Here is a 25357-nt window from a genome sequence, read left to right as displayed (position 1 = left end):
TAGCAGGCGGTTCAGAGGCACTTACTGTCTAATAAACTGAATGGCATCTTCGTATTTCATTCCGCTCTCAATCAGCGCCAGCGCAACAAGAACCGGAGCTCTGGTTTAAAAGAGAGAGAGAGAAGATTAAACCATCACACTAGGAAGAAGAAACAGGGTTCAACTAGAGAAAAACGGCTGGCATTTTTATTTTTGCAGGGGGAAGGAGGAGGAAGAAGGCACAGGACTTCATTCACAGCTTCAGTAAACATAATTAAACACCCCCCCCTTCCCGACTTGAGCATTTAGATATTTACAGCTGGTTAGAGCCCTGGTTAAAGTGGGTGGCACTGTGGGTTAAACCACAGAGTCTAGGGCTTGCCGTCCAGAAGGTCAGTGGTTCAAATTCCCGAATTCTGGTTTGCCAGAAGCGGCTTAGTCATGCTGGCCACATGACCCGGAAGCTATACGCCGGCTCCCTCAGCCAATAAAGCGAGATGAGTGCCACAACCCCAGAGTCAGTCACGACTGGACCTAATGGTTAGGGGTCCCTTTACCTTTACCTTAAAGCCCTGCACAGGCCGTTGTCACTCTCCCTATAAGCCTAGCTGGTTGTCGCTTTGGTATTTTGTGCTATGCTTGCACCTCACACTTTTTAATCCAGGGGTGGGGAACCAGAGACCTGGGTGTGTGTAATAAATAATAAGAATAAGAATAAGAAGATTATTTATACCCCACCCATCTGGCTGGGTTTCCCCAGCCACTCTGGGTGGTTTCCAACCAAGTATTAAAATACAATAGTCTATTAAACATTAAGAGCTTCCCTAAACAGGGCTGCATTCAGATGTCTTCTAAAAGTCTGGTAGTTGTTGTTCTCTTTGACATCTGGTGGGAGGGCGTTCCACAGGGCGGGTGCCACTGAGGACCAGCTCCGAGGGCCTTCTGGCGGTTCCCTCCCTGCGAGAAGTGAGGTTACAGGGAACCAGGCAGAGGGCCTTCTCGGTGGTGGCACCTGCCCTGTGGAACGCCCTCCCATCAGATGTCAAGGAAATAAACAACTATCTGACTTTTAGAAGACATCTGAAGGCAATCCTGTTTAGGGACGTTTTTAATGTTTGATGTCTTATGGTCTTTTTAATATTCTGTTGGCAGCCTCCCAGAGTGGCTGGGGAATGAATAAATTATTATTATATTATTATTACTACAGTCATACCTCATGTTGCGTTTGCTTCAGGTTGAGCGTTTTCAGGTTGCGTCCCACAGCGACCTGTAAAGGGTCAATTCCAGGTTTCGCCCCTCACGCATGCACTCAAAATGACGTCACGCGCATGCGCAGGAGCGGCAAATCGCGAACCATGAAGACGTGGGTTGCGTTCTGCTCATGTTGCAAACAGGGCTCCAGAATGGATCCCGTTCGCAACCAGAGGTACCACTGTATTATTATTATTATTATTATTATTATTATTATACAATTACTTCCCTTGATCTAGTCCTGTGTTTCCAAAACTTGGGTCTCCAGCTGTAGTTAGACTACAACTCCCATCATCCTTGACCACGGGCCCTGCTGGCTAGGGATGAAGGAAGTTGTAGTCCCAAAAAAGACCCAAGTTTGAGAAATCTAATCTGACCCCTTGAAATGCAGGACTCTTCTGCCCAATGCTTGAACCCAGGACCTTGAGATAAAGAGCCTCATGCTTTCCCAACAGAAGAATGGCCTGACTTAGACTGAGGGGAGCTCCATATAGTCCCAGGCTCCTTTGAGAGCGCGGCGCTCCGGCTTACCGTCCCAGACCAGCCACGCAATGGACAGCCACGCAGCAGCCGGGGTCTTCGCAGAACTTGGTCTTCAGCAGGTTCAGCCAGTCGTCCACAATCTTGGTGGGTGGCGGAGCGCCGTCGTCAAAGGGCCAGTCCTGGAGGAGAGGGAGCACAAAGAGAGATAGAGAGAGGTTTATTTACCTCTTTTTTTAATGCTTTATGGAGATTAAAAAGAAGTAACAAACATAAGGGTTAATCAGGAAAAAGAAAATAAAGTACCGTATTTTTCGCTCCGTAAGACACACTTTTTTCTTCCTAAAAAGTAAGGGGAAATGTCTGTGCGTCTTATGGAGCGAATGCATGGTCCCTGGAGCCAAACTGCCCAGGGGCGAAAAGCAGATCATGGAATGGTGCAAAAACATGATTACAAAGCACGGATCCACATGAATTCTCAGGATTTTTGCATTGGGCTATCCCAAACTCACTGTCAAATCACATGTCTGTGGCCACAGCATGAACCACAAAAATCATACATCCACTGTTTCGTTCCGAATTTTTTTTTCTTGTTTTCCCCCTCTAAAAACTAGTTGCGTGTTATAATCAGGTGCGTCTTATGGAGCGAAAAATACAGTAATAATATTTGTTGCGTCACATCACTGTACATTCTTCTTCAGTTTCTAACAATTTCCCATCACCCCATTGTGTATTTACAGCTTTATCTAGCGCACAATTAATTTTCATTTTCGTTTTTAAAATTTTCATCAGTGTTATGTTCTCTTATGATTGATTGTCCTGCCACAGAAGTTATTCAAAGTCCTGCCACTGGTGTGATGTTATTACAATATTCAATAAGGTATTTTTTTTGTACATTTCCTATTTCCTAATAAATGTTTGATCAGTATGATCTCTCAGTTTTTCTGTCATTTTTGCCAACTGGGCGTACTCCAACAAATTTTGCCACTCCACCTTTTTGGAGTTTTCTCTCCTTTCCAATTTGTGGCGATTAGTATTCTTGCAGCTACTGTAGCGTACAAGAATATTTCTCTCGCATTTATAGGTATATCTGGACCTAGTATCCCCAGGAGAAATTCCTGCGTTTTTTTGTTTTTTTAAATGAAGGATACCTTAATCATTCTTTTAAGTTCATTATAAATTACATTCCAAGATTCCTTAATTTTCTTACAAGTTTATTCTCAGAATTACTCTAAGCGCACTAATGAGATTGATACTGATGAACTGGAAGAACAGAGATACGATTCCCCTTAATCAATGGCTTGGCAACCTAACAACATGTGAACATAACAATATATGTATGGGCTTTTTTTTTACAAGCAATTTATTGATTTTATATGTATATATCTAAAAAAAACATAAACACATTTTAAAACCATAACGTTTGGCTTGACTTCCCTCCCCTCCCCTTGGTTCCATTATTTTAGACTTGTTCATGCACGTCTATAACACCTTATATTTTTAATAATCCATTTTTAAAACCTTCTTCATCTTATAAGTGACTTTAAAAAGTTATACACAAAGCTTAAAAAGTATGCATTAAACCAGCGGTTCTCAACCTGTGGGTCCCCAGATGTTGTTGGACTACAACTCCCATCACCCCTGAGCTCTGGCCTTGCTGGCCAGGGATGATGGGAGTTGTAGTTCAACAACATCTGAGGACCCACAGGTTGAGAAAGGCTGCATTAAAACATTTGCCATTTTTATAAACTCAAAGTTGAACATAACAATATATGAACAGGCTGCTTATAGACGCTAGGCCTGGGAGATATATCAGTATAAAGTCTCAAATTGGTTTGAAGTCCATATTGTGATATTGGTTCCATAATTTCTGACCTTGCAATAAATCACAAATCCTGATGCGTGTGTTTCATGTGCTACGCAAAAAAACACAACGTAGGAAAAAACTGTGCAGCCAGCCAATGCATAGCTCCATCCTTATTTCAGACATCGTGATATATCAGTACATCACAATGTTTAGCTGGCGATATATCGCAATGTTGAAAAACAGATATCGCCTAACCCTAATAGACACAGACTTCCTTTGGATAAATACAATGATATTTGGACTGAGTTTTACAGAAACTATATTAGGTTATTGAGAACTATATGTGTATTAAGGACAGAGCATAAAATAATAATAATCTGAAGGCAACCCTGTTTAGGGAAGTTTTTAATGTTTGATGTTTTATCATGTTTGTAATATTCTGTTGGAAGTCACCCAGAGTGGCTGGGGAAACCCAGTCAGATGGGTGTGGTATAAATATTATTAATTATTATTATTATTACTATTACTACTACTACTACTACTACTACTACTACTATTACTATCATACCTCATGTTACATTTGCTTCATGTTACGTTTTTTCAGGTTGCGTCCCACAGCGACCCGGAAGTACTGGAAAGGATTACTTCCGGGTTTCGCCGCTCGCACGTGCGCAGATGCGCCAAATCACGCCACGCACCTGCGCAGACACGGCGCTTCAGGTTGTGGGCTTTTCATGTTGCAAACGGGCCTCCGGAACGGATCCCATCCGCTACCAGAGGTACTATTGTATTCCATAATAATTTATAGAACCGTAACTTTTTATTCTCTTTTCCATTCTTCTTTGTCACTCTATCTTTTCATAAATAAAATTCTTCCAATGAAATATTTTTTTTGGAAAAGCTTTACTCTCATTCAGTGCAGACAAAACTGATCTAGACGGGACGTAGGCCTGACTTGATATATAACACACCGTTCTGGGCTGCTAGGTTCTATGTGGCATGGGATAAATCCATCTGGATTTCCCTGTGCAACCGTGTTGGGATCATCCACGAGTTCCGCAGCTGACAAAAGGATTGATTGATTCCACCCCTTTGCAAACAAGAGCACGCAGGCACACGAAAAACCTTCTGCACCATAAACGGCCGCCTGTTTTCGAATGAACGAAGACAGGCTTGGATAGGAAAGGGAACAGGGAGAGAGGGGGGCAGCCAAGCCTGGAAAAGGCCTTCCCCCCTGGGGCTGGCGATAAATCCACTGGTTGTGCGTAATCAGCGAGGCACCGACCCAAGGAGGAGGTTTCACAGATGCGGCTCGTAAATGAGTTCATTTCTAGGACGTGGAGCTGTCTTCTCCCCCGGCTACGGAGACCTGGAACGCAGGCTGGGCCTTTGCTCTTATGAGCAGCCTTGCAGCAGAGCCCGTTTTGCAAAAACGAGAAAGGAAAGCCTGTCAGCAACACCCCTCCCAAAAGCAAGACTGGCACCCCCAAAGAGGGATGCAGAGAAAAGGAAAAGACAGACTCTGGGTGATCTGATTTTCATCTTGCAAACAGGCTCTCTCTCTCTTCTTTGCATAGAGAAAAAATGTTTGCAAGCTGGCCGGTGTCCAGGAGCAGCTCTCGACAAGCTGCCCATTTAGAACGGGTTTGGGGTTAGGTGGGGGGGAAGAGAGAGACACAGAGAGAGGAGTTTCACCAACCAAGCCTCTGCAAATCCTTTTCAAGGACCGGGCGGGTCGGGGAGGAAAAGGGCCATGCAAGGTAAATAGGACAGGCAGTTTTCAGGCTCCCGGCCGCAAAACGCGATGCGAGGCCGATAAGGAGGAAACCACAATGTCGCCTTGTTCGACGTGAAACGAGAACCATGCGGGGACGCAATCAACGGCACCCACACAAAGCAGAAACAGATTCGGGCGCATGAAAGCCCCCTTTTGTTTCGTCTCTTAAGAGAGAAGGAATAATAATAATAATAATAATAAATTTTTATTTATATCCCGCCTTCCCCAGCCAAAGCCGGGCTCAGAGCGGCTAACAACAATATAAGTAACACAGCATTCTAAAATCAATTCATTTTAAAATCAGTTCAAAATCAAATTAATGGCAACCATTGGGCTAGAGTTCTGTGAGGAGGGGGTCAGGCTGTGCCTTGGCCAAAGGCCTGGTGGAACAGCTCTGTCTTGCAGGCCCTGCGGAAAGATGTCAAGTCCCGCAGGGCCCTGGTCTCCTGTGACAGAGCGTTCCGCCAAGTCGGGGCCAACACTGAATAGGCCCTGCTCTGGTTGAGGCCAGCCTAACCTCCCTGTGGCCCGGGACCTCCAAGATGCTTTTGTTTGAAGACTGTAAGGTCCTCCGTAAGACATACTAGGAGAGGCGTTCCCTTAGGTACGAGGGTCCTAGGCCTTATAGGGCTGGTTAAAACCAGCACCTTAAACCTGATCCTGTACTCCACCGGGAGCCAGTGCAGCTGGTATAGCACTGTGTGAATGTGATCCCGCAGTGAGGACCCTGTAAGGAGTCTCACCGCAGCATTCTGCACCCGCTGGAGTTTCTGGGTCAGTCTCAAGGGCAGCCCCACATAGAGCGAGTTACAATAATCAAGAGGAGAAAAATGACAAGGAGGCAGGATGTTGAGAACGTGTGTCCAGTGAGAGTGAAACAGCTCCACGCGTCCAAAATTCAGTGCTGGATGCCGGGCTTTAAAATTTCAGCAGTGTCCAGTGTGACGCCAAAATTGGGTGCATCCCCCTTGCCTTTCATTGTCTGCCATTGTTGGGGCACCCAGGGCAGGCAAAGCAGTCATGCACCCCTGTATCTGCCTCTGCCAAAATTTCACTTGCTGTTTGTTTATTACATCACCGTTTTTCCATAAAGAAGGCTGATTGCCAAAGAATTGATGCTTTTGAATTCTGGTGCTGGAGGAGACTCTTGAGAGTCCCATGGACTGCAAGAAGATCAAACCTCTCCATTCTTAAGGAAATCAGCCCTGAGTGCTCACTGGAAGGACAGATCCTGAAGCTGAAGCTCCAATACTTTGGCCACCTCATGAGAAGAGAAGACTCCCTGGAAAAGACCCTGATGTTGGGAAAGATGGAGGGCACAAGGAGAAGGGGATGACAGAAGACGAGATGGTTGGACAGTGTTCTCGAAGCTACCAGCATGAGTTTGACCAAACTGTGGGAGGCGGTGGAAGACAGGAGTGCCTGGCGTGCTCTGGTCCACGGGGTCATGAAGAGTCGGACACGACTAAACAACGACAACAACAACATCACAGTTTTCTTCCAAGGAGCCTAAGGTGGTGAAGATGGCTCCCGTTCCCAAAAAAATTCATCCTCACAACACCCCTGAAAAAACTCTCAACTCTCCCTCCCAACTCTTACGAATAACAGCAGCAACGTACGCACCAGCATCACAACAATGATATACACACAACACAACTTATCGGCTGCAACCGAATGCTATTTTCAAGCCTAATTTCAACGGGGGGGGGGGGGGGGGTTGGCAGAGGGTGTGACTATGCAAATGAAACGAAGAGGAAAATAGTGGGGTTAAGTTATTCCTCCATCCTCTCGCCACCCCAACATTTCGTGCCCCTGGGAAACAGTGTCAGAAACTCAGATATGCAAGCTGTTTGCCAAATGGCACCTGAAACCTAGGTTATGGTCGCTACAACCAAATGTCTAGGCCCAATTTTTTCCCTTGTGGGAATTATCATCATCATCACTATTCATTTCATTTCTATAGCACTTTATATTTTAAAGGGGGGGGGGGAATCTCAAAGCGGTTTTCAACACATTAAAACTTCAAATACAGTGGACGCTCGGGTTCCAAACGTGATCTGTGTAGGAGGGTCATTTGCAACCCGCGTGTCTGCGCATGCGCGGGTCGCAATTTGGCGCTTCTGCGCATGCGCCGAAACCAGGAAGTAACTGTTCCCGGAATTGCACAACCCGAAGCGTCTGTAACCCGAGGTATGACTGTAAACCAATCTGGAATAAAACGCGTTCAAGCTCCAAGGAAAATATTTCAGATCCTTCTCTAAGTGACATTTTGCTTTCCCTGTATTTATTTCCCTACTTGATTGATAGAGCTGCCCCATAGCAGAATGACTCTAGGTAGGCAGGGTGGTGTAGTGGTTTAAGTTTTGGACTAGGGCCTGGGAGTCCAGATCCCCACTCAGTGAAGACAACATTGAGCCTGATGATGGACTAACGGTCGGATTCAGTACCAGGTGGTTTCTCATTAGCCTCGGGCACCTTAACTGGCCGTTGGAGGAGCATCTCAGAATTGCTCCATCACATAAACAGCAGAGATCCTCCTGGATCAGGCCGGTGACCCATCCAAGTCCGGCATCCTACTCTCCCGAACGCAACAGCCCTCTCTCCCTTCCTGGGTACACATTGTTGCAGGAATTTATGTATAGGTTGGGGGGGGGGGTTGCCCCTCCAGCAGATATCATGCACATGCAGCCCACTCCAAAATCAGCACAATCACTTTTGTGACTTTTGTGATTTGTCCCCACATAACACTTCATCGCAGTTTCCTCCTATCTATTCAAAGGGCCTTTGCTGCACGATACCAAATATTAACAATTCACTGATAAATGTATCTATGTACTGGCTCACAGGGGAAAACTTCACAAATTCATATAGACATGTGAGCTCAGCTACTCAGCAGCCCCTCTGCCTGAGTGATAATCCCTGGCATCCTGATACCTGAGTGCCAGACAGGTAGCCATTCCAGAAATAACAAACCCAGATGAAGACAAAAGGGTGTGATTAACCTGGCTGGGAAACAGGGAAATGTAAATATATTTTTTGTTACACTTGATGGGTGTTTGGTGGACGGCAAGGAGAACCATGGGGCAGGGTCCAGGATGCTCAGATTACTGCCACCAAACCTCCCCTTTCATGATGTAACCGTGATGTAGTCCCATGGACTGCAAGAAGATCAAACCTATCCATTCTGAAGGAAGTCAGTCCTGAGTGCTCACTGGAAGGACAGATCCTGAAGCTGAGGCTCCAATACTTTGGCCACCTCATGAGAAGAGAAGACTCCCTGGAAAAGACCCTGATGTTGGGAAAGATTGAGGGCACAAGGAGAAGGGGGCGACAGAGAACGAGATGGTTGGACAGTGTTCTCGAAGCGACCAACATGAGTTTGACCAAACTGCGGGAGGCAGTGGAAGACAGGAGTGCCTGGCGTGCTCTGGTCCATGGGGTCATGAGGAGTCGGACACGACTAAACAACAACAACAACATGGGGATTAGCAGCTAACAAAAGTTTGTAGGCTCTTTTGTTTGGGGCTTCCATCTTGTTCCACCTTGTGGCAGGTGGGAGTCCTGTCGCAACAGTCTTCAATAAAGACCAAGCCTACTGGCTGCTGTTTTGCTCTCGTATTCCTGGCTGGTGTCCTCGTTTTTTTGTCCAAGGGAGCCCTCAGATTTCTCCATTAACAACATGCCTCACTCACGTATCATGGTAACTATGGCTTGCTGGCACCGTGAGGATGTGCTGGTTCCTTTTGCTCCTCCACTGTGCCCAGGAGAAGCTCGTTTCTTGCTCACCATGAGCTGTAGTTAAGAATAAGCCTTGACTGCAGCCCGTGGTAAGGGAGGTTGGCTTGCTTGTATTACGTGAACCAGGACACAGGGAGAGCAACTTGGGGATCCCAACACCCCAAGTCTCCTTATTTATTGACATTTACAAACAACGAACCTGAAGGGTTCATTAATGATCAGTAAAGGTAAAGGTACCCCTGCCCGTACGGGCCAGTCGTGTCCGACTCTAGGGTTGCGCGCTCATCTCACTTAAGAGGCCGGGAGCCGGTGCCGTCCGAAGACACTTCCGGGTCACGTGGCCAGCGTGATGAAGTACGTTATTATTATTATTATTATTATTATTATTATTATTATTACAGTCATACCTCATGTTATGTTTGCTTCATGTTATGTTCTTTCTGGTTACATCCCGCGGTGACCCGGAAGTACCGGAAAGAGTTATTTCCGGGTTTTGCCGCTCGCGCATGCGCACAAAAATGACGCCATGCGCATAAGCAGCAAATCGCAACCCGCGTGTGTGCAGACGTGCCGCTGCGGGTTGCACTCTTTTCATATTGCGAATGGGCTTCCGGAACGGATCCCGTTCACAACCAGAGGTACCACTGTATTATTATTGGGCAGATTGTGCAAATAAAAGTTAAAAGGGATTCTGCAGTCTGCCTCTGTGCCTTCTATTTTTACCCAAATCCTGCCCTGCCTTTGCTGCTTGCCAGTTAATCGCCTTATGCCAGGCTCACAAAGCTGGCTCGTGCTTTCGGATGAAATCTTCGCTCCCAGCTACACCCTGTCGCCTTGGCTCATCTGCCAGCCACTCGTAACAACATCCCATCTTAAGGGATTTCTCCCTCTGCCTCGATAAGACTCTGAAGCAGGTTTCTCGTGCTAATTTTGCAGCGTTTATCATAATCGATATTTATGAATCCTAACGACTGATTGGTTTTATTGCATTTATATCCCACTTTTTTCTCCTAGGAGATCAAAGTTGCATGCTCCCCTCAATCTTCGTAACAACTCTGTGAGGTAGGTTAGGCTGAGAGGTCGTGAATTGACTCCAAGGTCGTCCAGTGAGCTTTGATTTGAACCCTGGTCTCCCAGGTCCCAGTCAAACACTCTAACTGCTAAACCACCAGTGGCTCCACCTCTCTTGGGTGGGCTAGTTAAAAAGACAACAAAAATTGTGGTACGGCACAGGTGCTTAAATGAAAAATATATAGGCAGCAGAGCTGGCGAGATGGGCGCCATAGAGGATGTTTTCCTACAGAAGCCAGATTAAACTCCATTCCTGGTGGCCATTTCTGGCACTGGGCAAGGGAAGTTTGGCAATCTGCTCTTGGACTGCAAGAAACAGTCCCTTACTGCATGCACAGGTCACAATTCCTCTGCAGCGCAAAAAGTGCATTGTGCGCAGAATTATCAGCTAATCTTGGTTACTTCGAAAAGTGTTTGGAAGCCACCAAGTGCCAAGGGGCTCAGCTTCCACTCATACTTTTTAAAAAATTGAGTTTCTAGTCCATATGGCCGTGGAGATATGCTTGAAGCTACTTGGGCGACAGCTGCTGAAACTGCAGGAAGCGAGAAATGGTTGACTTTTGGGTGGTGGAAGGAGGGTTTTGATGCTCTGCATAGCTCTTCCCCAAAGACCAACAAAACTATTTTCTATTGCAAAATAGCAAAGATTAAAGGAGTTTTAAAACCTAATGTCATGGGCTCAGGGGCTGAGCCACAGGGGAAGGAGGAGATGGAGAGCGAAGGGGAACAATCTGAGGGGAGCTCAGGAGGGTATGCCAGTGATCAGAGAGATTCCATGAGTCTCTCCAGCGAATCAGAGGATTCCCAGAAGGGGGCCCCCAGAGGCAGGGCAAGGGGGGCCAGTGGGGAGTCTCCAAGCGGCAGCTGGAAATCAGGGGTAGCTTCCCCACCAGAGCGTAGCGGGGGGGAAGATTCCCAAGGATTAAAACAAGAGCCTCCTGCAGGAGGAGAGAGTGAGGCTGGACTGACCACGCCTCCGTCAGAGAGTGGAGGGGCGGAGGGAAGAGCAGGTCCGGCCAGCCTCCCTGAAGGAGAAAGCAGTGAGGGGAGCAGTGTAGCCGTTAGGAGGAAAGTAGGCGGCTGGGGGCGCGCGCCAAGTTCAAATGTGGAGGCGCGCGGGCCAGCAGAAAACCCGGATTGGGAGCCAGGTCCTAAAGCCCGCCGGAAGGGTGGGGAGGAGTCAGAAGAATCCGCCTCCGAAGAAAGTAGGAAGGAGGTAACCCCAGAGGACAGGAGGACCCGGAGGAGAAAGGAGCAGAAGCAGGAGAGGAAGAGGTGGAGCAAAGCTCAGGTCTTGAACTGGTGTAGGGGAGGGGAGGAGTCAGACGGAGCTTTGCCGGTCTAAGGACTCAGACGTAGCGCTGCGCGCCATGGATGTCAAACCAACAATGAACCACAATAAAGACTTTTGTTTATAAAGAGCAACTGGCGTTGGTCCTCTGTGAGCTAGGACCTGAGGCAGCGCTGACACCTAAGAAGAGACCTTAACTATTCTTAACTGGCCAGATACCACCATGAGCGCAAATACCACCTGAAATTCTGTGTATTATTATGGGCACAGCAATTTAAGAAGGATGTTGACAAGCTGGAACCAGGGTTAGAAACTGCGATAGGAATGCTAGGAAGCATGTGGAATCTCCCATCCAGTTTCAAAAGGCCAGGTTGCCAGTTATAAAAAGCGACTGGCGCCCAGCTAACTTCGAACACTGGACATGTTTAACCTGGAAAAGAGGAGATACAACAGAATGTCTTGAGGGCTGTCACATGGAAGAGGGAACAAGCTTGTTTCTCCTGCTTTGGAGGGCAAGATTCGAACCAGTGGCTTCAAGTTTCAAGAAAGGAGATTCTCACTGAACATCAGGGAAAGCATTCTGAAAGTAAAAGCTGTTCACAGTGGAACGGTCTCCCTTGGGAGGTGGTGGACTCTCCTTTCTTGGAGGATTTTGAGCAGAGGTGGGATGGCCATCTGTCAGGGATGCTCTAGCCGGGATTCCTGCACTGCTGGGGGTTGGACTAGATGATTCTTGGGTGTCCCTTCCAACTCTTAAGATTCAGAACTCCGGTTGTGGTCTGACCAAGGCAGAGTAAGAGTGGCACTATCCCTTCCCTTGATCAGGACACAGCTCATGCCCTCGCCTTCTGACTTCTCGGTGGCTCACTGACAAAAGATCTTTGCCTTCTTTTGCTACCTAATCTTAACACAAGACACCAGGGATTGAACCCAGGGCGCAAAGCTGCGGGTCTATGATTCTATGAAATCTTCATGACAACAAAACGATGTCCAGGGGGCCCCCAGAGAATCTTTTGCCGGGAAGGAGGCAGGTGATTCTCGAGTATTTGAGGTCCTTTGGAAAGAGTCAAAATGGCTTCAGGATTGCTCTCCTGTACAGTGGTACCTTGGTTCTCAAACGCCTTGGTACTCAAACAACTTGGAACCCAAACACTGCAAACCCGCAAGTAAGTGTTCCAGTTTGCGAACATTTTTTGTAAGCCAAACATGCTCCATTTTGAGTGTTTTGAATGTTACACTGAGGTCTGTCTGCTTCTGCTATTTATTTTCACTTCTGCAGCCATTTTTGTTTTGTTTTTGTGACTGTGGAACCCAGTTCAGCTACTGATTAATTGATTGTGTGACTGCAGTACATTGTTTATTGCTTTCATTTTATGGCTCAATGGTCTCGTTGGATAGTAAAATTCATGTGAAACTGCTGTTTCAAGGGTTGTTTTTAAAAGTCTGGAACAGATTTATCCATTTTGCATTGCTTTCTATGGGAAAGTGTGCCTTGGTTTTGGAATGCTTTGGTTTTGGAACAGACTTCCGGAACGGATTAAGTTTGAGAACCAAGGAACCACTGCACAGTGGTACCTCTGGTTGCGAATGCGATCCGTTCTGGAGCCCCATTCGCAAACTGAAAGGAACGTAACCCGTGTCTGCGCATGCGAGGGTTGCGATTCGCCACTTCGGTGCATGCCAGTGATGTCATTTTGCGCGTCTGCGCATGCGCAGAAACCCAGAAGTAACCCTTTCCGGTACTTCCAGGTCGCCACGGGACGCAACTTGAAAAGACCTAACCTGAACCGAACGTAACAAGATGTATGACTGTACAGCTTCTCAGATCTTACCAAAGCTTATGTAAAGAGACCTCTGGTTAAGTTAAAGGTAAAGTCATGCTGGCCACATGACCCCTGACCATTAGGTCCAGTCGTGACTGACTATGGGGTTGTGGTGCTCATCTCGCCTTATTGGCCAAGGGAGCCGGCGTACAGTTTCCGGGTCATGTGGCCAGCATGACTAAGTCACTTCTGGCAAACCAGAGCAGCGAACGGAAACGCCGTTTACCTTCCCGCCGGAGCGGCACCTATTTATCTACTTGCACTTTGACGTGCTGGTGCTGGAGGAGACTCTTGAGAGTCCCATGGACTGCAAGAAGATCAAACCTATCCATTCTTCAGGAAATCAGCCCTGAGTGCTCACTGGAAGGACAGATCGTGAAGCTGAGGCTCCAATACTTTGGCCACCACATGAGAAGAGAAGACTCCCTGGAAAAGACCCTGATGTTGGGAAAGATGGAGGGCACAAGGAGAAGGGGACGACAGAGGACGAGATGGTTGGACAGTGTTCTCAAAGCGACCAGCATGAGTTTGACCAAACTGCGGGAGGCGGTGGAGGACAGGAGTGCCTGGCGTGCTCTGGTCCATGGGGCTACGAAGAGTCGGACACGACTAAACAACAACAACTTTGACGTTCTTTCGAACTGCTAGGTTGGCAGGAGCAGGGACTGAGCAACGGGCGCTCACCCTGTCTCGGGGATTCAAACCGCCGACCTTCTGATCAGCAAGTCCTAGGCTCTGTGGTTTAACCCACAGCGCCACCCGCGTCCCCACCGGTTAAGTTACCTCCCGACTTTTGGGAAGCAAATTGCCCTGAGTCCGGGCTTGAAACCAGACAGAGCTGCCTGAAAAGATACTACTGATCTGGAAGCATGCATTCTGGAGCAGGAAGCAAAGATTACACCTGAGCGAAGCCACAACCTTCTCCCACGCCGTTCCTTGCCGTGAGCACAGAAGATTGTGTCTTAACGCCGTCTTTAATTATTTCTAATTAAAAGGGCAGAACAGGCGCTTGAAAAAAACAAAACACTGTTCCTTTTCTTTTGCTGACGGCTTCAAACAATCAAAGGCAACTGCTGAAACATGCGCAATTTCATTCGTTCCCTGCGAGATAATCACAGAGGGTAACGCGAGCAGCTGGTTTCATATCCAAGCCCCTTTAAAACTCTCTGCCATTCCCTGCAGAAGTCACAGGGTGAGCCAGTCAGCCAGCCTGCCCAGGCATCTTTGTGCTTTTGAGGGGGGCATTCCACAAAGCATGAGGAGGCTGTACCCACAGGTCATTTTTTCATTTTGCTCATTACTCCCAAGCGCAAAGACAACTGAGATGACTCATAGAACCATAGAAATGTAGAGTTGGAAGGACCCCCAGGTAATGTAATGCAGGAAGTTTGCGATCTATCACAATCATAGAATCATAGAATCATAGAGTTGGAAGAGACCACAAGGGCCATCGAGTCCAACCCCCTGCCAAGCAGGAAACACCATCAGAGCACTCCTGACATATGGTTGTCAAGCCTCTGCTTAAAGACCTCCAAAGAAGGAGACTCCACCACACTCCTTGGCAGCAAATTCCACTGTCGAACAGCTCTTACTGTCAGGAAGTTCTTCCTAATGTTTAGGTGGAATCTTCTTTCTTGTAGTTTGGATCCATTGCTCCGTGTCCGCTTCTCTGGAGCAGCAGAAAACAACCTTTCTCCCTCCTCTATGTGACATCCTTTTATATATTTGAACATGGCTATCATATCACCCCTTAACCTCCTCTTCTCCAGGCTAAACATGCCCAGCTCCCTTAGCCGTTCCTCATAAGGCATCGTTTCCAGGCCTTTGACCATTTTGGTTGCCCTCCTCTGGACACGTTCCAGTTTGTCAGTGTCCTTCTTGAACTGGGGTGCCCAGAACTGGACACAGTACTCCAGGTGAGGTCTGACCAGAGCAGAATACAGTGGCACTATTACTTCCCTTGATCTAGATGCTATACTCCTATTGATGCAGCCCAGAATTGCATTGGCTTTTTTAGCTGCCGCGTCACACTGTTGGCTCATGTCAAGTTTGTGGTCAACCAAGACTCCTAGATCCTTTTCACATGTACTTCTCTCAAGCCAGGTGTCCCCCATCTTGTATTTGTGCCTCTCATTTTTTTTGCCCAAGTGCAATACTTTACATTTCTCCCTGTTAAAATTCAACAACAATGTTGAAAACCAGATTGTCGCAAAACCCTAATGGTAGGCAGCCACAATGCGAAGGGGCGAACAGCACAGAGCTAAAAAGCACTCCTTAAACAATCAGTGCACACAGAAGCATTGCACGAGGGTACCTGTCCGATGGCCTGCGAAAAGTAAAACAAAATCCGCCAGGTTATCAGACCTGGAAACTTGAAGACGCTTGAGACTTTTCAGCCTTCCCAAGGTTGTCTATGGGACCAAGGCACATACCATGACAGTGATGCCATCTTTCTCCAGCGGAGTCTTGTCATAGGTAACTTCGCAAACCCTCACGACTGTCGTCGCACCGTATTTCTTCAGGTCCTGCGCAGGGGAAGAAGAGGAAAAGAAGACTTTAGCTCGCCTGGCCTGAATCATGGCTTCGTAGACTGACCACAAGGGCCATTCTGGTCTAACCTCCTTCCGTGAAGGAATCTCTAATACAGAACAACAAACCCCGGTGTTGCAAACTTGACACAACAAACAACACAAGCAACACGAAGAACAAGTCAATCTTTGAAAGTCCGTAGAAGTATAATGTTTTCTTATTGCTGCAATATTGCTCTGTACCTTTAAACTGAACTACTGCAATTCAGGCTCCCTGTAATGAGAGCCACCTGGGAATGGTTACTTATGCTTCAGGTTTCATGCAAGTGGTAGCAGTGGTTACATATCCACAGGACCACAGCTCCTTGTGCATTTTTCTAATCTATGGGGTATATAACTTTGCCCTTCTTATTGTAGTTGTAGCATATAATAATAATAATAATTTATTATTTGTACCCCGCCCATCTGGCTGGGTTTCCCCAGCCACTCTGGGCAGCTTCCACAAAGACCAAAAATACACTAAGATGTCACACATTAAAAACTTCCCTGAAGATGTCTTCTGAATGTCAGGTAGTTGTTTATCTCTTTGACATCTGATGGGAGAGCATTCCACAGGGTGGGCGCCACCACCGAGAAGGCCCTCTGCCTGGTTCCCTGTAGCTTTGCTTCTCGCAATGCGGGAACTGCCAGAAGGGGCACTGGACCTCAGCATCCGGGTAGAACGATGGGGGTGGAGACGCTCCTTCAGGATTGTAATATATGGGTTGTAATGTGTGAAGTTTATATAGCTTTCATGTACACAGGTCATTGCTTCATATTTGAATTCTTTTGTAGTGGTGCTGAAGAAGATTTCCAGCGAAACAGTTGGATTATCCGGGATCACTGTCCTACGTTTTTATTCACTTACTACTTTGGCACCGTGAACGCCTACAAAGTTTACCGCTTAGCCCACAGGATAGCATCTATTACTTTGCTTCAACCATAGACTTATTATACTTCTACGGACTTTCAAAGATGGACAGACGTGTTCATTTGTTTTCAAATATATTAGAGAATTTACAAGTGTACACATTTTGTTTCTGTTGTACTAAATCATGTATAGTATGCAATAAGAATTACAGTGCTATCTAGTATACTGGTCTTTATGTAGCTTGTTGTGCAGGAATCTTTGGCCCAACGTGGGTCTCGAACCCAAAACCCTGAGATTAAGAGTCTCGCGCTCTGCCGACCGGAAGCCCAGTTCAGAAAGCCGTTTTGCTTCAGTGAGGCAGGAGTCCTGCGACGGCTAAGTGGAACTGCTTCCTTCCTTCCTTCCCTGATGCATTCTTGCGTAACTTATTTAAAACGTTCTGCCCATGTCCCCCACACTGGTATTGGGGTCAGCCTTCTCCAAACTGGTGCCCCCCCAGAGAGGTGTTACAGAGGTGTTTCTAGGCTGCCTCAACAGACGTACAGTGTCCCGATTAAGGGAAGTAATAGTACCACTCTGTTCTGTCTTGGTCAGACCACACCTCAAGTACTGTGTCCAGTTCTAGGTGCCACAATTTAAGAAGGCTGATGGCAAGCTGGAGAGTAGGACTCGAACCCACGGCATTAAGTTACAAGAAAGGAGATTTCAGTTTAACATCAGCGAAAGCTTTCTGACAGTAAGAGGGTGATGGACTCTCCTTCCTTGGAGGTTTTTCAACAGAGGTTGGACGTTCACCTATCATGGATGCCTTTGTTGAGATTGACGACTCTACAGATCTAGCCTATGCCCACAATGAAGCTACAGTCATACCTCGTGTTGCGTTTGCTTCAGGGTGAACGTTTTCAGGTTGCGTCCTGCGGCGACCCGGAAATACCAGAAAGGGTTACTTCTGGGTTTCGCCACTCGCGCATGCGCAGGCGCTCAAAATGACGGCATGCGCAAAAGCGGCGAATCGCGACATGCGCAGACGCGGGTTGTGTTCTTTTCAGGTTGCGAACTGGGCTCCGGAACGGATCCTGTTCACAACCAGAGGTACCACTGTACTACCCAAAGTGGGGCCATCGACGACTGTCTTAAAATCCCCAAAGGGCTGTTACAAAGAGGAAGGCAAAGACTTGCTCTCATGAGATCTCGTGGGTTTTAAATACAGGATGAAGTTACTAGATCTCATGGGCCAGAGAGAGAGAGGGAGGTCTGGAAGTCTACACTTGGCTGAGGTCCGGCATCCTTGGCCTAGTTGCACCTCTTCCCACAAGGTTCTCCTTCCAAGTCCTACTTTAGAGAAAGCAGACTCCAGCCAGGGAAGGCAGCGATATTCCTTGCTGCTCCCTCAAAGGTTAAACGAGGGCATTTATTTTTAATCCCGGTAAGCATGCTGCAAGTTCGCTGAGTTGCCCACATAACCAGATCAACATCTGCGGACAACAGAGCTGTTTTGGGGGCCTATTGGGGGCGGGGGAGAGAGAGAGAAGAGACGAACAGCTAAAAACAGCATCCTGGCCGTAAGCCCAGGTATAAAGGGGAGGGCAAAAGCTGCCCAGCAAATTTTAATCAGATCTGGGTGGGCTTTAAAAACAAAACAAAAAAGGCAATAGGGACGCAGGAAGGGACCTGTGGCAAAGTAGAGTGACGGAAGTAAATTCATTCAAAGTAAAAGCAAGGGCTGCTTTTGGGAAGAACAGGCACCTGGTCTGGTTACCAGGTGACGTAATTCAGCATTCCCAAGGATCTGCCTGGGCAAGCTCAACCGCCAAAGCGGTCAGAACCTCCTGCCAAATGTAGTCTGAATATTTGCATCTCAACCGCCCCATAAAAATAAATAAATGGGGGGAGGGGGGAACTATGGCTAAGTTTACATGATACCTTTTAAAGTAGAATCAGATCACTCCCCCCCCCCCCACCAGCAAAGAATTCTGGGCAGTGTAATTTTACCCCTCGCAGAGGCACAATCCCAAACAACCCTTGACAAACTACACTGCCCAGAATAATTGGGGGCGGGCAAATGTGCATGGAATGGGCTTTAAAGGTAAAATGTGCACACAGCCTAAGAGAACAAAGTTGTGCCTGGTGGCTTCATAGAATCAGTTGGAAGGGATCCAGCGGTCATCCAGTCCAACCCGCTGCAATGCAGGAATCTCAATGAAAGCATCCATGACAGATGGCCATTCTACCTCTGCTTAAAAACCTCCAAGGAAGGAGCGTTCACAACCTCTTGTGGGAGTCTGTTCCACTGTCAAACAGCTCTTGCTCTCAAAAAGTTCTTCCGGATGTTGAGTCGGAATCTCCTTTCTTGTAACTTGAAGCCATGGGTTTGAGTCCTGCCATCCAGAGCAGGAGAAAACAAGCTTGCTCCCTCCTCCATGTGACAGCCCTTGAGATATTTGAAGAAAGCTATCATATCTCCTCTTTTCCAGGCTAAACATACCCATCTCCTCCAACCATTCCTCATCAGGCTTGGTTTCCAGACCCCTGATCATCTTGGTCTCCCTCCTCTGCACACCTTCCAGCCTGTCAACATCCTTCTTAGACTGTGGTGCCCAGAACTGGACACCAGTATTCCAAGTGTGGTCTGACTAAGGCAGAATAGAGTGGTACTATTACTTCCCTTGATCTGGACACTAGACTTCTGTTGGTGCAGCCTAGAATAGCATTAGCTTTTTTTGCTGCTGCATCACACTGTTGACTCATGTTCAGCTTGTGGTCCACCAAGACCCCTAGATCCTTTTCACATGTACTGCTAGTAAGCCAGGTGTTCCCCGTCTTGCATTTGTGCATACAATTCTCCCTGCCCAAGAGCAAAACCTGCCATTTGTCCCTACTGAAATTCACTGGGTTAGTTTGGGCCCAGTTCTCCAGTCTGTTAAGGTCACCCTGAATCCCGATTCTGTCTTCTGCGGTATTAGCTACCCCTCCCAGTTTGCTCTTCCAGGTGCACTAGCAACTCCCATGACTGAAAGACCCACATTGGCTCCTAGTACATTTCCGTGCACAATTCAAAGTGTTGGTGCTGACCTTGAAAGCCCTAAACAGCCTCGGTCCTATATACCTGAAGGAGCGTCTCCACCCCCATCATTCTGCCTGGACACTGAAGTCCAGCGTCGAGGGCCTTCTGGCAGTTCCCTCACTGCGAGAAGGCAAGTTACAGGGAACCAGGCAGAGGGCCTTCTTGGTGGTGGTGCCCGCCCTGTGGAACCCCCTCCCACCAGATGTCAAAGAGAAAAACAACAACCAGACTTTTAGAAGACATCTGAAGGCAGCCCTGTTTAGGGAAGCTTTTAATGTTTAACATACTACATTTTAATACTTTGTTGGAAGCCAGATGGGCGGAATATAAATAATAAATTATTATTAATTATTATTATTATTAATTATTATTGTCGTCGTCGTCGTCCCTGGCCAGCAGGGCCAAGGATGATGGGATTTGTAGTTGAGTGCCCTTTCAAGAGGCTAAAAGGGTGACCACCCCTGTTTCATATGGGCAACTTGCTGTTCTGGGGGGCTGAATGGAAACTCTCAGGGGTGAAGATTGATGACACTTTGAGCTCTTCCGCTGGCTCCATGCCGACAGCTTTGACCTTGCTGGTCTAAATATTACCTTACTTTCAAAGGTAAACTCCTTTTGATTGTTGACTCTCCAGGCCCAGCCAATTACAATTCAGCCAAAACAATCTTTCTGCGAACCAGATCCCTTGCCGAGCAAGTAAAAATCACCTCCAGGAAAACAGGGAGAAAAGGAACCACCCGCTGGGGGCAACTTGGGGGTCAGTGCTAAGGGGCAAGCAGGGTGCGGAATGAATTTCACGCTTTGGAAAGCTGGTCTTAATCCAACTAAACAGTTTTACTTGCATTCAGAATGAAAGGGCAATTGTTACTGTTTTGAATTTTATTGTATTATCTTCCTTAGTGGGCTGTGCAAACCAATATTCTGATTGATGCTTTTTTCATAGGGCAGGGCAAGGGGAATTTGGGGGTGAGTTTCTGGAACTGAGGAGGCAGGACCTCAAAGTGTCTGGGAACCACAGATCTATCCAAAATGGTTTTATTTTGCAGCCTACAAATGCGACGGCTGATACAGACACTGAGTAGGCCCAAAGTTCAGCAAGCGGGCAACATTTAAGTAGGCTAAACAAACAGTCCTTCCGTCTAGGAGTTGGACGTGAAGACAGCAGAACCAATTTTCTGCAGGAGCCGCGGTGCCAAAAGTTTGTGGCTTATCTGAACCGCTGGCAGCCGAGGTCTTTCAGAATTTTCCAAGTACGTCAGAACTTCAGGTAATCTTCACATACTCTGAAGCCGTCAGGAGCTCCTATGGTGACTAAGGAGGCTTTCTGAACAAGGCACCTAACATTCAGACTGAATCCCTCTCCAGTTAACAAGTGAGAGAACGTCGGGGGAAAATACACCCTTCTTTGTTTGACATGCAAGGATGTGCAAGCTTAAGACTCTCACCCGCTGTCTTTAACCGAGATGGGAGACTCCCCAAATTCTACTCTACAGCTGCTCCAACTCCCTGAAATCTCTGGGAGCGCTTTTGGGGTGGGAGAAAAGAGATTCTTTCTCTCCAGCTCTTAACTCGATATGCCCTTGACCTGTGATTGGATAGGGAACAGGAATCTCCCTTGCAACATTTCTGGAACAGACTCCTGGAAAAGTGATGTAGTCTTAACTTTTTGGGGTTGTATTCAAAGCAGTGACTATGGGATTCTCCCTCTCTGGTTATCCCCTAAATCTGTTCTGCGGTTTCCCAAAACCAAATAAAGCAGATTTGGGGGTGGCAGCAGTATCCGTTGCGCAGGTTCCTCGGTCTCCAAGCACAATTGTTTCGTTGGCCGCTGCCCTTTGCGTCCGTCCCCCTCAAAAACATCTGCTAGAGCGGAACCCCAACATATATGGCCTCGTATACCTGAAGGAGCATCTCCATCCCCATCGTTCTGCCCGGACACTGAGGTCCAGCGCCGAGGGACTTCTGGCGGTTCCCTCGCTGAGAGAAGTAAAGCTACAGGGAACCAGGCAGAGGGCCTTCTCAGTAGTGGCACCTGCCTGTGGAATGCCCTCCCATCAGATGTCAAAGAGATAAACAACTACCTGACATTTAGGAGACATCTGAAGGCAGCCCTGTTCAGGGAAGTTTTTAATGTGTGACATTTTATTGTATTTTTAATCTTTGTTGGAAGCCGCCCAGAGAGGCTGGGGAAACCCAGCCAGATGGGCAGGGTACAAATATATTATTATTATTATTTTTATTATTATTATTATTCTTGGTGGAACCTGCAAGAGGGCCTTTAAACCAATGGGCAAACGCAGAATCCGATTCGACCCCAACGTTTCCAATTTGCTCAGGCAGACTTACCTCAATAAAGGTGTTCAGAGTGGCGTTGGTTGGGTTGTGAGTAATCAGGAATCTCATGTTCTTGTAGCAAACCTCCACAGGCGCCGGGCGGTTCATGCGGGCCATGGCGGAGGAAGGAGTGGGGGTCTCAAGATTGGTTGGGGGGGGGGGGTACAAAACAAATGTGCGCACACACCAAAATCCAACACGGCCGCAAAGGAGGTGGGGGAAAAAAAGAGAAGATTTGCAGGGCGAAAAAGGAAATGGAAGAGTTTGGCAAAAGGCTATCTTTTCTCCCCCCTGACCAACACAAATGTTGTGCAAAATATTCCCAGCTTTGGGGAGAGCGCAGGCCGGATTCTCTAAACCATACAGTTAAGGGGGGGGGGGGAACCCTGTGCTTGCTTGCTGCTGAGCAAAAAAAATCAAAACAAAACCAAAACCTGCTGTAGTGTCAATTTCCTCTGTGTGTGCAATTTTAGACGTCCTTCGCTGCTGCTTCGCTTCCCTGCCTGGGCTCTCTCCTACTCTCTCTTCCCCCTCTTTAGAAAGGCCTCTGCATTCGGTTAACCCCACCGGCGTCCGTCCTGCGCCATCACGTTACCCCATCTGGATATGTAGAATATTTGGGGGCAGCGATGGGGACCCGGGGCGGCTCAGGCTGGGGCAGCGGGCGGCAAAAGTCCTCCTCGGGCTGCAAGAGCCATGCACAGGAGACCTGAATGGTGAAGCCCGACGACTCAGGGCGCCCGGTTTTGGGCGGGGCGTCGTCGTCCTTCCTTCAGCGGGCAGGATGTTGCGCGGGGCAGTGCTCAAAGCTGCACCCGGGACCCTCCATAAATCGACAGCCTTTCAGCATACGAGACAATCTGGAAGAAGGGGAAATGGGGGAGAGAGAAAGAAAGAAAGAAAGGGTTTCCAGTCAGTGGGAAAGTCTCCATTGATAAGGACATGATAATGCTGATATTATTATTATTATTATTATTAATTTATTCATACCCTGCCCATCTGGTTGCGTTTCCCCAGCCACTCTGGGCGGCTTCCAACAGAAAATAATAGTAGTAGTAGTAATAATAATAATAATAATAATAATAATAATAATAATAATTTATTTATATCCCGCCCTCCCCAGCCAAAGCCAGGCTCAGAGCGGCTAACAACAGTAAAATAATACAGCATTCTAAAATCAATTCATTATAAAATCAGTTCAAATCAAATGATGGCAACCATTGGGCTAGAATTCTGTGAAGAATTACCAAAGGAGGGGGTCAGGCTATTAAACATTAAAAATAACCTATTAAACATTGAACGCTTCCCTAAACAGGGCTGCCTTCAGATGTCTTCTAAAGGTTTGGTAGTTATTTTTCTCTTTGACATCGGGTGCGAGGGCGTTGCACAGGGCAGGTGCCACTACCGAGAAGGCCCTCTGCCTGGTTCCCTGTAACCTTACTTCTCACAATGAGGGAACCGCCAGAAGGCCCTCAGTGCTGGACCTCAGTGTCCGGGCAGAACGATGGGGGTGGAGACGCTCCTTCAGGGAAAGAAGAGTTATAGCACAAAGGTCAAAATTTAAAGCCATTGCGGGCATCTAGGACTTGTGGCTTCGCTGGCCTGCTTCATGAGCTACAGAACTGACTATCAGCCCAAAGTCCAAGGAATGGAGAGTCATTCCAAAGGGGAATCTAGCCCAACTCTCTCTCTCTCTCTCTCTCTTTTTATAGATCTAGTTAGAGATAGGTAGCCGTGTTGGTCTGCTGTAGTCGAAACAAAATTAAAAAATTCCTTCCAGTAGCATCTGGAAGAATTTTTTAAAATTTTGTTTCTTTTTATAACATTTTTATTAATTTTTCTAATTTACATTTCAAAATATTCAATTAAACAACCTTAAGTCAATGACCGCTTCTTCTCTTTTCGTGGTTCATTCTGTATACCGCAACATCCCTGCATGTTTTACATAAACCAGGCACCCCCCAACCTTCGGCCCTCCCAATGTTTCGGACTACAATTCCCATCATCCCTGACCACTGGTCCTGTTAGCTAGGGATCATGGGAGTTGTAGGCCAAAACATCTGGAGGGCCACAGGTTGGGGGTGCCTGACATAAACTAAACCATTCAGTAATCCATTGTTACATCCACCAAAGCTTATTTACACTGCTGAATTTATCTTAACGCTACCAGGGTCTTTAAATGAACACAGTTTTCACCCATGTATTCAGTAAAGTTTCCAGTCTTCTTTAAATGTACATTCTTCTTGTTCTCTTTTTCTATATGTTAAATCTGCAAGTTGCCCAACTCTCTCTCAGTGCAGATGCCAACTTCCTTTTTAGGAAAAGCTTGTTTATCTATTACATTTTTATGCCTCCTTTTTCTCCATGGAGTTTAGGGTGGTGTACGTGGTTCTCTCCCCCTCCCCCCAAAACACGTGTTCGAAATTAGCCAGGCGCCAAGTGCATTTTGCACCCGGCTATCTATCGGCCACTGAAGATGCCAGGGCGCCAAGATGCCACCTAACATCTTTGGCATCTGGAGGTGCATGCCTGAGGATTGCTGGATATCGACCGTTTTCGCCCACTAACACTCCCAATAGTGTGGTTTTCGATCTGTTATATTTTATCCACACAATCGGAATGAATTTCAGGAAACCAAAATGCCTTTTCATTTTCAGGCTGGACAGGAAGCAGTCACCATTCAGGGAAAAAAAGGCCAATATAGGTGTGGATGGCCCTGGATCAAGCGGCTTTTCTTCTTTCAGTTCCCAAAGTTCTTAACCCACCTCAAGGTGGACTGGCCAAATGTTTTAACTGAGAATCAAACACAGTCAGTCCATCATTTGGAAAACAAGACCATACAACCTGCAGCGTTCACAACCTGCGTCTGCGCACGCGCGGGTTATGATTTGGCACTTCTGCGCATGCGCAACTGCTGAAACCCGGAAGTAACCCGTTCCGGCACTTCCGGGTTTCTGCGGTCCGTAACCCGAAAAAACGCAACCTGAAGCGGCTGTAACCTGAGGTATGCCTGTATAACCGTCTTGCCCCAAAATGGCAACCAGATGTTCCATTTTGGCGACTGCAACCTTGGTTTAAGGAACCATTTGGCACCTACTACAGTGGTGCCTCGCAAGACGAAAAACGCGCAAGACGAAAGAGTTTTCCGTTTTTTGAGTCGTTCCGCAAGACGAATTTCCCTATGGGCTTGCTTTGCAAGACGAAATGTCTTGCGAGTTCTTGCGAGTTTGTTTCCTTTTTTTAAAAGCCGCTAAGCCATTAATAGCCGCTAATAGCCGTGCTTCGCAAGACGAAAAAACCGCGA

General features: G+C 47.2%; 1 protein-coding gene across 6 annotated transcripts in view; it reads right to left on the bottom strand.

The window, feature by feature from the left end:
* The window catches only part of PTP4A3 (protein tyrosine phosphatase 4A3), a 109348-nt gene that overhangs the window by 8869 nt on the left and 75122 nt on the right, over positions 1-25357 (bottom strand). For all 6 annotated transcript variants that reach the window (XM_081012894.1, XM_081012897.1, XM_081012898.1 and 3 more), the window contains 4 exons: positions 22066-22913; positions 15650-15742; positions 1762-1892; positions 26-100 (listed from right to left, as the gene is read on the bottom strand). In XM_081012894.1, the coding sequence (XP_080869020.1) occupies positions 26-100; positions 1762-1892; positions 15650-15742; positions 22066-22170 (404 nt within the window). In that variant the 5' untranslated portion in view covers positions 22171-22913. The remainder of the gene's footprint in view (positions 1-25; positions 101-1761; positions 1893-15649; positions 15743-22065; positions 22914-25357) is intronic.

The sequence above is a fragment of the Podarcis pityusensis genome (genome assembly GCF_964106645.2).
Source record: "Podarcis pityusensis genome assembly, chromosome: 7".
NCBI classification, from domain to species: domain Eukaryota; kingdom Metazoa; phylum Chordata; class Lepidosauria; order Squamata; family Lacertidae; genus Podarcis; species Podarcis pityusensis.
Note: the sequence above shows the minus strand (reverse complement) of the source record. Positions and strands in the feature narration are given on the sequence as shown.